Source organism: Pteropus alecto, unplaced genomic scaffold (assembly GCF_000325575.1).
Source record: "Pteropus alecto unplaced genomic scaffold, ASM32557v1 scaffold45, whole genome shotgun sequence".
Lineage (NCBI taxonomy): Eukaryota > Metazoa > Chordata > Mammalia > Chiroptera > Pteropodidae > Pteropus > Pteropus alecto.
In genome coordinates, this window is record NW_006442491.1 from 36,113,738 (window position 1) to 36,127,344 (window position 13,607).

Here is a 13,607-nt window from a genome sequence, read left to right on the forward strand (position 1 = left end):
AGGCTTAGATGTCATGATTATCTCCAGGGACGGGGCCCATTGTCACCAATGCAAAGTCTGGGTTCTGCCACCACGAACAAGAGGGGAGAGTTGTTGGTAGGCAGCCAACAAGGAATGTCCCAATGACTACGTCTGTCATTTCTTCTCCCATATCTCACGTGGTACGTGACATGCACTGAGTAAACGTTTGTTGAATGAATGAAAGACGGTATTAGTCAGCGACGGCTCAGGCCGCCACAACAAATACCACAGCCTGGGCGGTTTAAACAACAGGAGTTTATTTTCTCACAGTTCCGGAGGCTGGAAGTCCCAGATCCGGGTGCCAGCGTGGCTGGGTTCTGGCAAGGGCCCTATTTCTGGCGTGCTGCTGGCCATCTTCTTGCTGTGTCTTCACATAGTGGAGAGAGAGAGAGTCAGAGACAGAGATATCTCTTCCTCTTCTCACAACTTGACAGTCCTGTCAAATTAGGGCCTCACTCTTATGACCTCGTTTAACCTTCATCACCTCTCAGAGGCTCTATCCCCAGACACAGTCACTCTGGGGAGCAGGGCTCAACATATGAATGAGAACTATGAGTAAATAAGTGATGGAATGAGTGATGCAGTAAATGACTGAATGATCCAATAAGCGAGTGCATACACAGCCAGAGAAGGAGCTCGCACAACCGGATGAATAAATGAATGAATGCCCAGGTAAATAAACAGAAGCAGAGGTCTAGTTAAATATTTCAGCACACGCGACATCGAGAGTTTGCAACCTAATATAGGGTCAAAATATCCGCTTTATCACCGAGGTTTGACTTCTGGAAAACCTCCTGGAAATATAGTTTCTCCCTTTAGGGCTGTGACTGAATGAACAGTGTTTGGCATTTCATCGCACCCAACTTGGGACATGATGCGTAGCAAAGTCTGCCCCCGATCCCGCCGAGGAGGAAAGCCGGGAAGCGCGGAGGGGCAGGCGTTCTGCAGACGCTGGCCCACCGCGACATCCGAGGGATAGGCCGGCGAGGACCGTGCACTCAGGTACCACACACTGTTCCGTCGCCAGCTGATGCGGACGCAGCAATCTGAACGCTGAATCAAGCTGCTTTCATTACAGCTGCCACGTGACAGACTCACCGCCGGGCAAATCTCAATTCTCAGAAAACTGTGGGCACATTTGAGGCAAAACGTAGACTGCTGATTGCCAACCAGTGGCCCACTCTTTTTTCTTTCTTTGAAAAGAATGTTTTCCATTAAGGCTTTGGCTTTAAAAAAAAAAAAAAAAAAAAAAAAGCCACTCCTAGCCGAGAAAACATCACGTTACCACGGTTCGGATCCTCATGGACAGCCACTTCCTCTCTCTTCAGCGAAGAAGATTCCAGAGGCACAACAGTCGACTGCCTGTCCTTGGGGCGCCTCATGATCTTCTGTCCCACCCTACATTATGTGATGCCAGTATCTATTTTTGTCAGCCGACGTTCCTTTCATTTACGAATCCAGCGAAATGAGACCTGCGTAGTCAACCTCAAGGGCCTCCGATGGGTCCCAGAGGTTGTGGGTTTTGCATCTTACTCAGTGAGAGAAATCCTCAGTGGTGGCTCTGCCTACCATTTACAAAATCTTTCCTCGGAGTAAACTAAACCAAAGAAACGTGGGAACACAGAGGAACTAGGTCAAGTCGTCAAAACTAATTCGTCTGCCCCCGTCTCAGCTGCCACATTTTTATAGCATTTGTCACACTCTGTTACGTTTAGCATGTCCATCTCTCCCGCCACACGCACCGTCGCTCGGCTCCTCGAGAGCAGAGCAAGGATCATCATTTCACAACCAGGAAAGAACGGTGCTAACGAAGGCTCTGGTGTTGTGTCAGAGTCACACAATACGCACATTTAACGTTTGCAAACTCAGCTCCACACGTGCTGCCATGTTCTGCAGAGGGAGGAACAGAGACAGAGAGAGACAGAGACAGAGAGATGGTGAGGGAAACAGAGATGGAGGTTCCACCTTGTCAGCGGTCGGTACGCATAAGCCCTGGTGCCCGTGAGATGAAAGACATGAGTTCACTAGTCCTTCTGGTTTCCACTCCCACCGCTTCCCCCGGCGTGAGCGTCTCCCTGGGGCTGTGAGGGCAGCTTTGACGCCTCACGATTTTCTCTTCACCCGGTTTTAGACCTTGAATGCTCCAAGGGGAGCTGGGCTCTAAGCAGGCGTGACCGAAGGGAACGGATCAAGGCGTGCAGTCTCGTGCACTTGCCTCACTCAGGTGCCACAGACAAGGGCTGCGTGGCCGCTCTGGGGTGCTGCCCAGACGCCCCCTCCAGGACAGAGACGTGCCCCCCAGCTGCGGTGTGTGCCTGCCTTCCACTGAAGAGAGATGTCTTGCCTGAGGCTACACAGGGGGCAGGGGAACCCACGTGAATGACTGCTGGCTGCCGGGGGCGGACACCAGGCCCCCAGGCCCAGGGAAGCCCAACTCTGCAGGGCCTGCCCAGCCAGAGTGGCTGTGGCACTGGCAGAGAGCAGCACCGTGACTCCATGGGCACTCCCCTGGGAATGTCCTGCCTGCCCATCTCCATCCCGGAGGACCCGACCTACAACAGGGCTTCAAATCTAGAGAAGAGGAGAGAAAGAGCAGCAAACTGAAGAGAGCTGCCCTCTCCTCGACCCTGCAGAAGAGGGTACGCCGATGACGGAAAGTTATCCCACGTCCTTAGATGGAATTCATCCAAGGCCGGACACCATTTTCAGCAAGGATTTTCCTTAAAATAGAAGAGAAGCTCCTTCTGGGAAGCACTTCCCAGTCCTAGAGTCTCTTCCCAGAAGCCGAACCCCATGACCTACTGGCCTGATTGTTCGCCCCACCAGAGCCTTTTCCATCCTCCTGACTTTCAGCCTCACCCTGACCTCAGGGGGTGACCACACAGTTTCCGAAGGAATTCTGGCCTGGCACTGGGGAGGGGGCTCCACCCCCGGAGGCTTATCTTTCAGAGATTCTGGCACCTGGCTGGGCAGGCGGCCTCTAGGAGCTGAGACCTTCGAGGAAACCGATGCCTCCTACAGCCTCCAGAAAGAAGACGGCCCTGCTGACCCATTGTGGACTTCTGACCTTCAGAACCATGACAGAATAAATTTCTGTTGTTTTAAGCCACTAAATTTGCATCAATCTGTACAGCCGCTATCAGGTATAACGCAGACTGTGATCCAGGGATGCCAAAAGCACCACGGAGAACTTTCAATGCGTTGTCTCTGGTCCTCCAACCAGACTTGGCGGCATCTAGAAGAACTCGGAGCAACATGGATCATTTTGTCTTCTATACTCAGGAAACTCCTGCCTTTTATCATGAATTTGACTCCGTTGCTATCATTTGTGAATCGGCCATAGGAAAATGAACTCGGGGAAGCAAGTTGGTTTATCACCTTACGTTTCCAAAAGAGGATCCAGCCGAATGCAAAGAAAGAAATGTATTTTAAACACACACGCACGCACAGTACCTTGACCTGTTCCTTGCACTGAATGTTCAGAAAAAATAACTCATTCTCTATTCATAAGTTCTCCTTGAAATTCAAGAGATTAAGAGGAAGAGACCTATGGCTTTCTTATTTTGAACGTTCTTGTCATTTTTACACTGAATTTTAAACAGGAAAATGTACAGTTGTTGAAATTTTATTTGTTTTTGAATTTGAAAAACAAGAAAGTGAGAAAATGGAGGCTTTGGGGATCCAAAGGTTAAACACGGCCCAGACGAGCATATTTGTCACTGTCGCACACAGACGGAGAGTAGACCGGCAGGTGCCCGAGGCCGAGGGAAGCAGTGGCCGGAGAGCGACTGCCACCGGGCATGGGGTGTCTTTTTGGGGCAATGAAAATGTTGTGGAATCAGACAGTGCTGATGGTTTCACAACCTTGGGAATAGACGAAAGACCACTGAATCATCTACTTTAAAATCACGAATGTCCATCTCAATACAAAGCGCAGACAGATAGAGATTTACAGGCATAAAAAATACTAGAAACCTAGGGTATGAGTAAAAACAATCTTAAAATTGCTTGGAAATAAACATCGTTTCAATGCGTAGTATTGAAATACTTGGGCACTGAGCTGAAGTAATAGAGTGAAACTTTCTTCGCCTAGTATCTAAACAAATAAATCGATACGCTTATACGTAAACACAAAGCTTAAAATCTGCAGTTCGCTATCACGGCAGAGCAGGTGTGTTGGCACCTGGCGGTGTTGGGCCCCGTTAGAGAAAGGGTCGGGGAGAGAACATGGGAAAGAGCAGAAGAAAGACTGTTGGAAAACCATGTGGAAACTGCCCTGCCATCCGTATTACAGCTAATTAATATTCATGGGTCACTTTGCTATGTCCCTTCCATGAGTGAAAGCAGGGATTTAAGACCCAGAAAAAAATTCGCATAAAATGTTAAGATCCCTCGGGCCAAACAAATAATCAAAACTCAATTAATACGACGACCCTTAGCAAGCAGCCGAGGCTAACATCCCAGGGACGCCACCTGGGTGTCCCATGCCCCTGATACGATGTGACGACAAGGCACCTCACCTCTGTGGTATTCTTGCCAGAAACTCATGACCCCAGTCTCACCAGAACGGACAGAGCAGACTGAGAGACTTTCTACAAGATACCCGACCAGCACTGCTCAAAACTGTCGATGTCACGAGAAATGAGAAAGCCCGAAACCGTCACACGCTGGAAGAGACTAAGGGAGACGTGACAGTTAATGCAATGTGGTATCTTAGATGGGACTTTGGGACAGAAAGAGGACATCGATGGAAATCTGATGAAATCGGAACAAGACGTGGAGTTTAGCTAGCAGGACGTGCTAATGTTGGTTCCGCGGTTCCAACAAAGGCGCCGTGGTGATAGAACATGCTAACGATGCAGAAATGGGATGAGGGGTACGTGAGAACTCTCTGTACTATATTTCTGTAGCAATTTGGCTGTAAATCTAAAACTATTCCAAAATAAAATACGTAAATATGGTTTTTAAAATCTCAATCCTATAGCAAAGAGGCCGGACACCGTGGGAGTGTCATGACCAGGTATCGGTAAATCCTAGCTTGGATTGAGATCACCATAAAATGTGCCCAACCTTCCCACGACACTCTAGATGAGCCGTCTTTCTGTTCCTCCCCCACAGCTGCCCTGGCTGTCAGCGCGTCCTTGGGCAGTGAGTAACGCTGCCCCCGCTTGTCCTCACCATTCACTGTAATAGCACGAGCTTCCAGGCGAGCACAGACCTGACCTGGCGCCTTAGTCACAGGAAGTGCTGTGGTCAGTGCCCTCACGTAAGCAGCCGTGAGGGGTGCCAGGACCGAAAATGTCCCCTCAACTGCTCTCCCACATCTACCACGCCGTAACCCTCAGTTCCCGGGGTCACACGGCGGGAACACCCATTGTCGACAGTGGCCGGTCGCATCCCTATGTTGGCACATCTTCTCCTCTTGTTTTTGGATGAACAAGGAGCTGCACCGAAGTCCTCTCTTCAAAGGACTTGCTCCCGTGGGCAGCAAGGAGCCTCCAGCTATAGTTCCTTCAGGATTTGCCTCAGCTTCCTAAGTCACAGAAATGGTCTAGTCACTATTAGAGCATGTGACCCAGCTCTAGTCACTGAGGCATAATTATAAGTCTATTGGGAGACAGAGAGACATTTGTAAAGGAAGGTGTTTCTTCATAAAGGGGGACAAAATGGCTTCCGTGGTCTTCCTGTCACAGATGGGACATCTGGAGCTGCTACCGTCTGCTGCCCCTCAGGTGGCATCCATGAGAAAAACGTTAAGAGGTCTGTGGAGACGGTAACCCTGAAACTGTGGAGCCTATAACCGACCGGCCACCACTTACCTCCAGACATCATACCATGGGAGAAAAAGAAACCCCTGCTTCTTATAGGACGATCATTTTCTGTTACCTGCAGTAGAGCACGCCCCTGAGAGAGTGAATGAAACGGAAGTCAGCACCCATGGCGCCTGCAACGTTCCAGCCCACGACCAACCTCGTTGAACCTAACGATAGCATCACAGAAACGCATGTCAGGGGCTCGGCCAGCCCTGCCCGGACCACTGATTTGTCCTTGCCAGAGTGCAGGGCAACCATATGGTACCTGGTCACCCTGTCTTGGACCCTGAACCTGGAAATTGTGGGCTCCGCACTGAGCTGAGGGTTTCAGACCTGTGTCCGTGATAAACACACATGCGAGAGCACCAGCACATGTCCTGCACGTCAGGACAGGAGCGAGGGGACTCTGACCCCAACCCCTGTCCCTATGTCCATCCACTCCTGCCTCATTGCTTTTGAGACGCTGACAGTACTTGTTTAGAAAGAGCTCAAAATACAGAAACGCATTAGGAAAACAGAATGATGCCTCATCACCTGAGCACTTTGAAACAAATTATTGTGCTTGGTTTTCACTTAGGAAAATGGCCACCTAGGTGTTTCTAATTCTGGCTGCCACTTTAGAAAGGCGACCAGGTCCCAAACTACCCATAATGAGTTTTTGTCTAGCCAGGTAAACATTATCCCTTTCCACTCACACACCTGAGACCAAAACAGAAAGCAGCCGGAAACAACTGGGAACCAGTCTGAAGATGCATTACGGTTAGTGGCACACGATCAAACATCCCTTGCGAAGGCTTCACTTAGAGAAACGGATCCCTTCTGAGTTCTACTGATACCAATGCAGGACCAGAACACGCGGCAATTCTTCAAGTCTGCGCTCCCTCTGCTCATTCACTCGCATGCACCCATTCGACGAATGTTTACTGAGTGCCAGACACTCCTCTGAGAATCGGGGATACAAGACATCCTTAGGTCTCCTGAAATGACTTCCCCTCCAGCGCTCACTCCGGCAGCTCATCTGCTAAAACTGACGCGATGCACAGATTAGTCTGGGCCCCGCTCAAGGATGACGTGCAAATTCGTGCAGCTTGTGTGCAAAGTTGTCCACCTGAAGGACAGGAGGCTGGAGTATGTACCCATTGGCGCCAGCTCTCATTAGCTAAGGGTTGGCCCAGGTGGTGTCCACACCCCATCACTTCCAAGCTCAAGTTGATCAGGCTAGGAGGGCCCGCACCCCACCCTCACATCCAAACCCAGGGGCAATTTTTTATTTCAGTGCAAACTTCCCATGGGTGAAACTATTCACAGACACTAGGAGTGTCTTCCCCAATATTCTCTCCTGAATTTGACATCTTTTTAAGTCTTTTCAATCTAACTGGGAAAACGGTATCGAAGTCTTGGTTTGATCTTCATTTCTCTGACTCCCCAGAAAGCTGGACACCTTTTCACGTTGATTAGCCACTCGCATTTCCTCTTCGGTGAATTTCGACTCCTATCTTTTGCCCGATTTTCTAAGAGGTAATTCATCATTTTCTTATTAACGTGAAAGTATTCTTTATATACAGAAGATATATGGCAAACGTTTTTTTCCTGTTTGCCTTTTACTTCGGTAATGGTTTTATTTTTCCACACTAAATTCTGGGTGGCCCGTCTTGTTCAAAAGATCTCTCCACTCCAAATTTTTATAAATATTCTAAATTCTCTTCTATTTCCACGTGCATATTTCTTCTATCTCATGCATACACACAGACACACACACTCACAAACTCGCATACTTAGATAATAATTAAACGTATCGTTAATCCACCTGGAATTCGTGGGTTGGGGGGTAGAGGGGTCTCTGCGTTTCCAGGATTTACATGATCGTTGGGGGCAGCATCAAACCCAACATGAACCAAGCATTAAAGTCAAGTGCCAAAGTCTACTTTTCACATTTTGCAGCTCAAAGGGCATCTCTACCTTCCCTGTTACTTCAGAAGGAGGCGGGGGCGTTCCCTGGTCTTCCTCTGCCACCGTCCCGCGTCCAACCTCCCCTAAATCTCCTCCACATCTCTGTCCAGCCTCCCGCGGCCCCACGCCCCCTGCCCATTGCTTCAGGCCATCGTCATCTCGCCCTGGAGCTTTGAGGCCCTGGCCTCCCTGACTCCTTGCACCTCCTCTTCCAACCCCGTCCCGCCCTGACCCAGAGCGCCTGACCCCCGTCGCCCCTGCCCTGCGGACGAGCCCTCCTTCCACAGCCCCCCACTGCTTTCCAGATGCAGTCCAAACCCCCAAATATGACCATAACCGTCCTTCAGGATCCAGGCCCTTCTGGCCTTTAACACACACGCACACACGCACACACACACACATGCACGCATGCACACGCACCCCTTTGCAGACTCTTTTCTCACATTATGTCCCCCAGCTCCACACTCAGGCCGGAGCAGCCTACTTTCAGTTCTTCAAAAACACCAAGCTTCCTTCTCAGTAGATCGCGACCCTGGCCATGCCCCTGGTCACCTGTCAAAATGAGCACAGCCTTGCCCAGGTCCTCCCCCGGGGAAGCTGACTCCGGAGGCCAGGTGGGGTCTCTGCACCCACATCCTACACACGGTGCCCACGCCAAGGTGGGGGACCACTGCTTTTTGCCTCCATACTGTGGGCACGTTATTCATCTGCCTGGAACCCTCCTCCAAGCCCGGCCCCCACCTCACCACCGGACATCGCCTGCCCCTCCTCAGAGTCAAAGCTTAGACGTGCCTTCCTCCAGGAACTTTCCCTGACTCAATAGTCCCCCAGGCCCTGGCCTTCCCTGACTCAAGCCTTTATCACGCCGAAATACAATTCCCAAATTTCTCGTCTCCCACTCGAGACTCTGAGTTTGGGGGAACAGGGACGGTGCGTCTGTCTTGCTCACCACTACATGATGCACCCAGCAGAGACCTGACACACAGTAGGTGCTCAGTAAGTGCTTGCATTAAAGATGAAGGAATGAACGAATAAACAGATGGATGAATGCCTGTGGCAGTTTCCATGACAAAAGCCTCCCAGCCCGGCCAGCACGCAGATGAGCAGTCTGGCCTGCAGAGGGCGCCAGCCTGCCTTTCCATCTCTCCGGGAACCCGCGCCGGTGGTCAGAGGCACCAGGTGCTCAGTGGTCATTTCGCTGAGCTGAAGATGAAGCAGTCGCTTGCCTCCGGGCGTGTATGGAAACTGAGTGTTCACCTCTCACTTCTAACGACAGGTTCTACATCCCCTGTCTTGCTATGAAAACAGCCGTAACTGTAGCAACAACCAGTGCCAGGTTTTCTGTTCCCAAGTGGGGACGCGAGAGGGGGTGAGAGGTAAGGGAGAGAGAGAAGGAAGACGACAGGGAAGAGAATCTTTAACCGCTCGTCCTGGAGAAGCAGAGGAAAGTTATCCGTATGCCTCCTAGGAATCAATATCTCTCTCTCTCTCTCTCCCTCTGTCTCTCTCTCTCTCTCTCTCTCTCTCTCTCTCTCTCTAACCCTTCCTCTCTTCATCCTCCTTTCATTCTGGGGAGAACAGAATCTAAGTGGTCGGGACTGGACAAGCATCCACAATAAGTACCTGGAAGGAGATCTTTTCCCCCGTAAGCAGCAGCAGCAGCAGCAGCATCCCCCGGCCCCAGCTCAGACCGGCCCGTCTGTCAGCAATGAATGCTTCATGCTGCCTGCTGTCTGCTCACCCGACGCTGCCCAATGGCTCGGAGCGCCTGGCAGCCCCTTCCTCCAGCAACCAGAGTGGCAGTGGGTTCTGCGAGCAGGTCTTCATCAAGCCTGAGGTCTTCCTGGCGCTGGGCATCATCAGCCTGCTGGAAAACATCCTGGTCATCCTGGCTGTGGGCAAGAACAGCAACCTGCACTCCCCCATGTACTTCTTCCTCTGCAGCCTGGCGGTGGCCGACATGCTGGTGAGCGTGTCCAACGCCCTGGAGACCATCATGATCGCCGTCGTCAACAGCGACTACCTGGCCTTCGAGGACCAGTTCGTCCAGCACATGGACAACGTCTTCGACTCCATGATCTGCATCTCCCTGGTGGCCTCCATCTGCAACCTGCTGGCCATCGCCGTGGACAGGTACGTCACCATCTTCTACGCGCTCCGCTACCACAGCATCATGACGGTGAGGAAGGCCCTCGCCTTGATCACGGCCATCTGGGTGTGCTGCGGCGTCTGCGGCGTGGTGTTCATCCTCTACTCCGAGAGCAAGATGGTCATCGTGTGCCTCATCACCATGTTCTTCGCCATGCTGCTGCTCATGGGCACCCTGTACGTCCACATGTTCCTCTTCGCCCGGCTGCACGTCAAGCGCATCGCGGCCCTGCCCCCCGCCGACGGGGCGGCCCCGCAGCATCACTCGTGCATGAAGGGGGCCGTCACCATCACCCTCCTGCTGGGGGTGTTCGTCGTCTGCTGGGCCCCCTTCTTTCTCCACCTCGTCCTCATCATCGCCTGCCCCACCCACCCTTACTGCGTCTGCTACACCGCCCACTTCAACACCTACCTGGTGCTCATCATGTGCAACTCGGTCATCGACCCCCTCATCTACGCCTTCCGCAGCCTGGAGCTGCGCAACACCTTCAAGGAGATCCTGTGCAGCTGCGACGGCTGAGCCCGGGGCCGGCACGGGCCGCGGGAGTGCGGGATGGTCCCGTGGCTTCCGACCCTCCATCCGGCCGAGGTGTTTAGAAAGAAGCGGGGGAGGGGCCGGGGATCGAAGACGAAAAACCGTGCTAACAGCCTTGACCGTGCATGTCCTTTGCTCGGAAGCTTGCAAACCCTTTCGAAAGTAGAAATGGGCACTCACAGGCTCTCTGAGAGGGTTCGGAACAGTCACCGGGAGAAACCCGTGAAGGCCGTGGCGGGCGCTCTCTGCATCCATTCCCACGCACCCGGGTCCGCACCGCCTGCCTGCGCACCTGCTCCCCATCCGCATCTTCGTGCTTCAGGTGAGATCAGACTGAAGGACTCTCACTGACGGGAGGGAGGTTCGAAGCTCTCCAGAGCCACCTGTCACAGCCGTGACCTCCGGCTGTCAGCCGCTCAGATGGCTTGGCACGTCCTTCATTAGAGGCTGTGTTTCTATTCTATTACCCCGTGTACAGGAAAACGGTTTCCCAATGAACTCTTTGCGAAAGAAGCAATGCTGTGCAGTTTGCCCCCTTCCTCCCCCACACCCCCCACCAGTCTCCCCCCCGAAAAAGAGCATCGAAATGTTAGCCGCTTCTGTTTTTGCTGTTGCTGTTATGGTTGGGTTTTATGCACTGCATCTAAGGCAGCTTTCAAATTTCTAATGAAAAAGAAATCGAGTGCTTTGGAAATTTAGAGCATACCTGTGTACAAGATATTCTGAGGTCTAGACTACCTTCAGGTGTAGAGTTCCCTATTGTAAAAGAGCCTTTTTTCCTGTTATTCCTTTTCCATCTTTAAAACGAGAGAGGGACTCGTGGGTGGGAGGGCCTGTGTCTCACTGCTTCCCTGCCGTTCCAGATCGTGGCAGAGGTCGTGGAAACGCCTGTGGTTTTCCTGGAAGCTGTGTCTCTCTCATGTGATTTCCTGACTGTTTCTAGGGAAGAGAATTGTTTTTGGAATTACTGCTCCTTCCTTGAGTGCATCGTGGCGTTCGAGTGGGGTGACCTGTTATCGACCTCTGTACCTTATCGAGTAAAGCAACTCATCCCCTGAGCACAGGGCAAGGTTTGCTGGCTCACACGGTGTCATCGGGGGAGGCCGCTCGGACCGTCAGACCCCGCTGCCCGAGACAGCTTCAGGCTGTGCTTTCTGGCTGCGCTCTCTCTCACACACGCGCACACACACGTGCACACACACGCGCGCACACACACACCATGGACTCTTCTGTGTCGTGCTGTGTCTTTGCTGTACAACTGTGTGTTTTTCTTGTGCTAGAAATATATTGGGGGGGGTGTATTTGTAGATATAATATAAACACTATAAACAAGTACTTTTGGCTGATAGAAACAATACCACTTGTTTCTTGCTTTTGATCGTGACGTTTGAAAATAATAAAAGGCTTTTATGGCTGCTAAACGTGTGACGCCTTAAGATACATCACTTGAAGCATCTTGGTGACCTCTGCACCTGGCCGCTGTATGTTTATACTGCAATTCTGACTATTCTGTAAATGGCATAAACATCCCCATGGCCACATTCTAGTCTTTTCTAGGGCAATGCCTTTGAGCCAGACTACAAAACCCTCCCACTAGTTTCCAAAAATATCAAGCTGTAGTTCTTGGGCCACTGTCTCTCTCCATTATTTTAATTGAGACGCCAAATAATAGGTCTTATCCATTGCCATTTGGCAAGCGAATGTAGAAAATGGAGAACCGGATTCTTTGAAAATTGTCCTAACAGCTATCGGAATGACGATGTCCTTTTTCTACATAAACAAGATAAAAATAACTTACTTTTCACTCTTTGACATCAGCTTTCACATTAGTTCATATTATTTCATTTCTCCTCAATGAACCTCGAAAATAAATGGATCGTTTTTTACAAATGAAGAAACTTAGTCCCAGAAGGGTCTAAGGGTGCCCTGTGAGTCAGGGTCCCCGTATGCTTCGGGTCCTGGTGCTGAGATCTCTTTGCACCGACCGGAGGCTGCCAACAGGTTTCCATAATGAAAACTGATCCAGCTCTCATTCCTATACACATTTTGGCACTTTCAAATAGAATTACCCACAAGAATCACCCGGGACCTTGTTCAAGGGCAAAATCTGATTTAGCAGGTCTGGAGTGGAGCCTAAGATTCTGCGTTTCCAACAATGACAGTCTCGCAAGGGAGGTAGCCGCTGTCTGCGGACCACTTCTGAAACAGAGAAGGCACAGAGGACTTCTTAATGAGCATGACACAGAGTCAAAAGCACATGCCTGCCTGACGCGCCGATGCCCTTCCAGCAGGTGCACTGACTACCTCATGGCATCTGCTTCTTTGACCCTTGCGAGAACCCCATGAGGCATATATTATGGTCATCCTCATTTTACAGATGAGGCATCTGACACTCAGCAGGGTTAGGGAGCTTGCCTGTGAAGACTCAGCTACAGGTGGAAAAGCAGAGATTTGAACTCAGGCTGCCCGACTCACATCCCAAGTCCAGCCCCGACACCGTAGTGCCTCTCTCGGAAGCAGTGGGGACAGTGGAGCTGTGGCCCGTGACGTTGGAGGCACAGGTTGCCACGGAGGAAGACTTCAGGGTGTGATTCTATAGCTCGCGAGTCCAGGCGTTCACACAGAGTTTCCGTAGAGATATCGTAAAACCGAGCAGCTCGATTAATCGTTTGACTTGCTGTGCTTTTCTGAAGTCTGTGGGTACCCCTGGGGGGCACGTCCATGTCTAAAGGCGAGCAGCTCTGAACATTAGGTTGTCACTGTCGCCTCCACAGCCACTTTCCCAGATCTTCACGTGAGAACCCACATTTCAGGCCACAGGACAGACAGTCAGGTTCGAAAATGCTTAATTTTTGAAAATAAAAGCACATCATGGTTTTAATTCACTTGTTAAGTTACATTCACTTTTCACGCCTGATCTCCAAGGCAAGATCGGGGAGGGGTTGACTCTCTGGGACCCTAGAAATCTTTAAATTGAACTGTTGAGCTTAATTGTGATGTTTTCCCATAGGGCTGGGGCCTCCGACACACTCGAGCCTCCTTGGCTGGAAACATATATCCACTTTCACCTCCACTAAAACCATTCTCCACACAGCGGCCTGTTTAAAATCGTTTTTAAAATACAAATCAGATCGTATCAC

The 13,607-nt window shown here is 51.0% G+C and overlaps 1 protein-coding gene across 1 annotated transcript; it reads left to right on the forward strand.

Moving 5' to 3' along the window:
- Positions 1-9,395: 9,395 nt before the first annotated feature.
- Positions 9,396-10,453, forward strand: MC3R (melanocortin 3 receptor). The gene has a single exon (XM_006921929.1). The coding sequence runs from the start codon at positions 9,493-9,495 to the stop codon at positions 10,450-10,452; it is 960 nt and encodes a 319-aa protein (XP_006921991.1). The 5' UTR covers positions 9,396-9,492; the 3' UTR covers position 10,453.
- The last annotated feature ends 3,154 nt before the right edge of the window (positions 10,454-13,607 follow it).

Excerpts from the sequence above, each read along its gene's own strand:
- MC3R (XM_006921929.1), top strand. The coding sequence starts at position 9,493 with ATGAATGCTTCATGCTGCCTGCTGTCTGCTCACCCGACGCTGCCCAAT.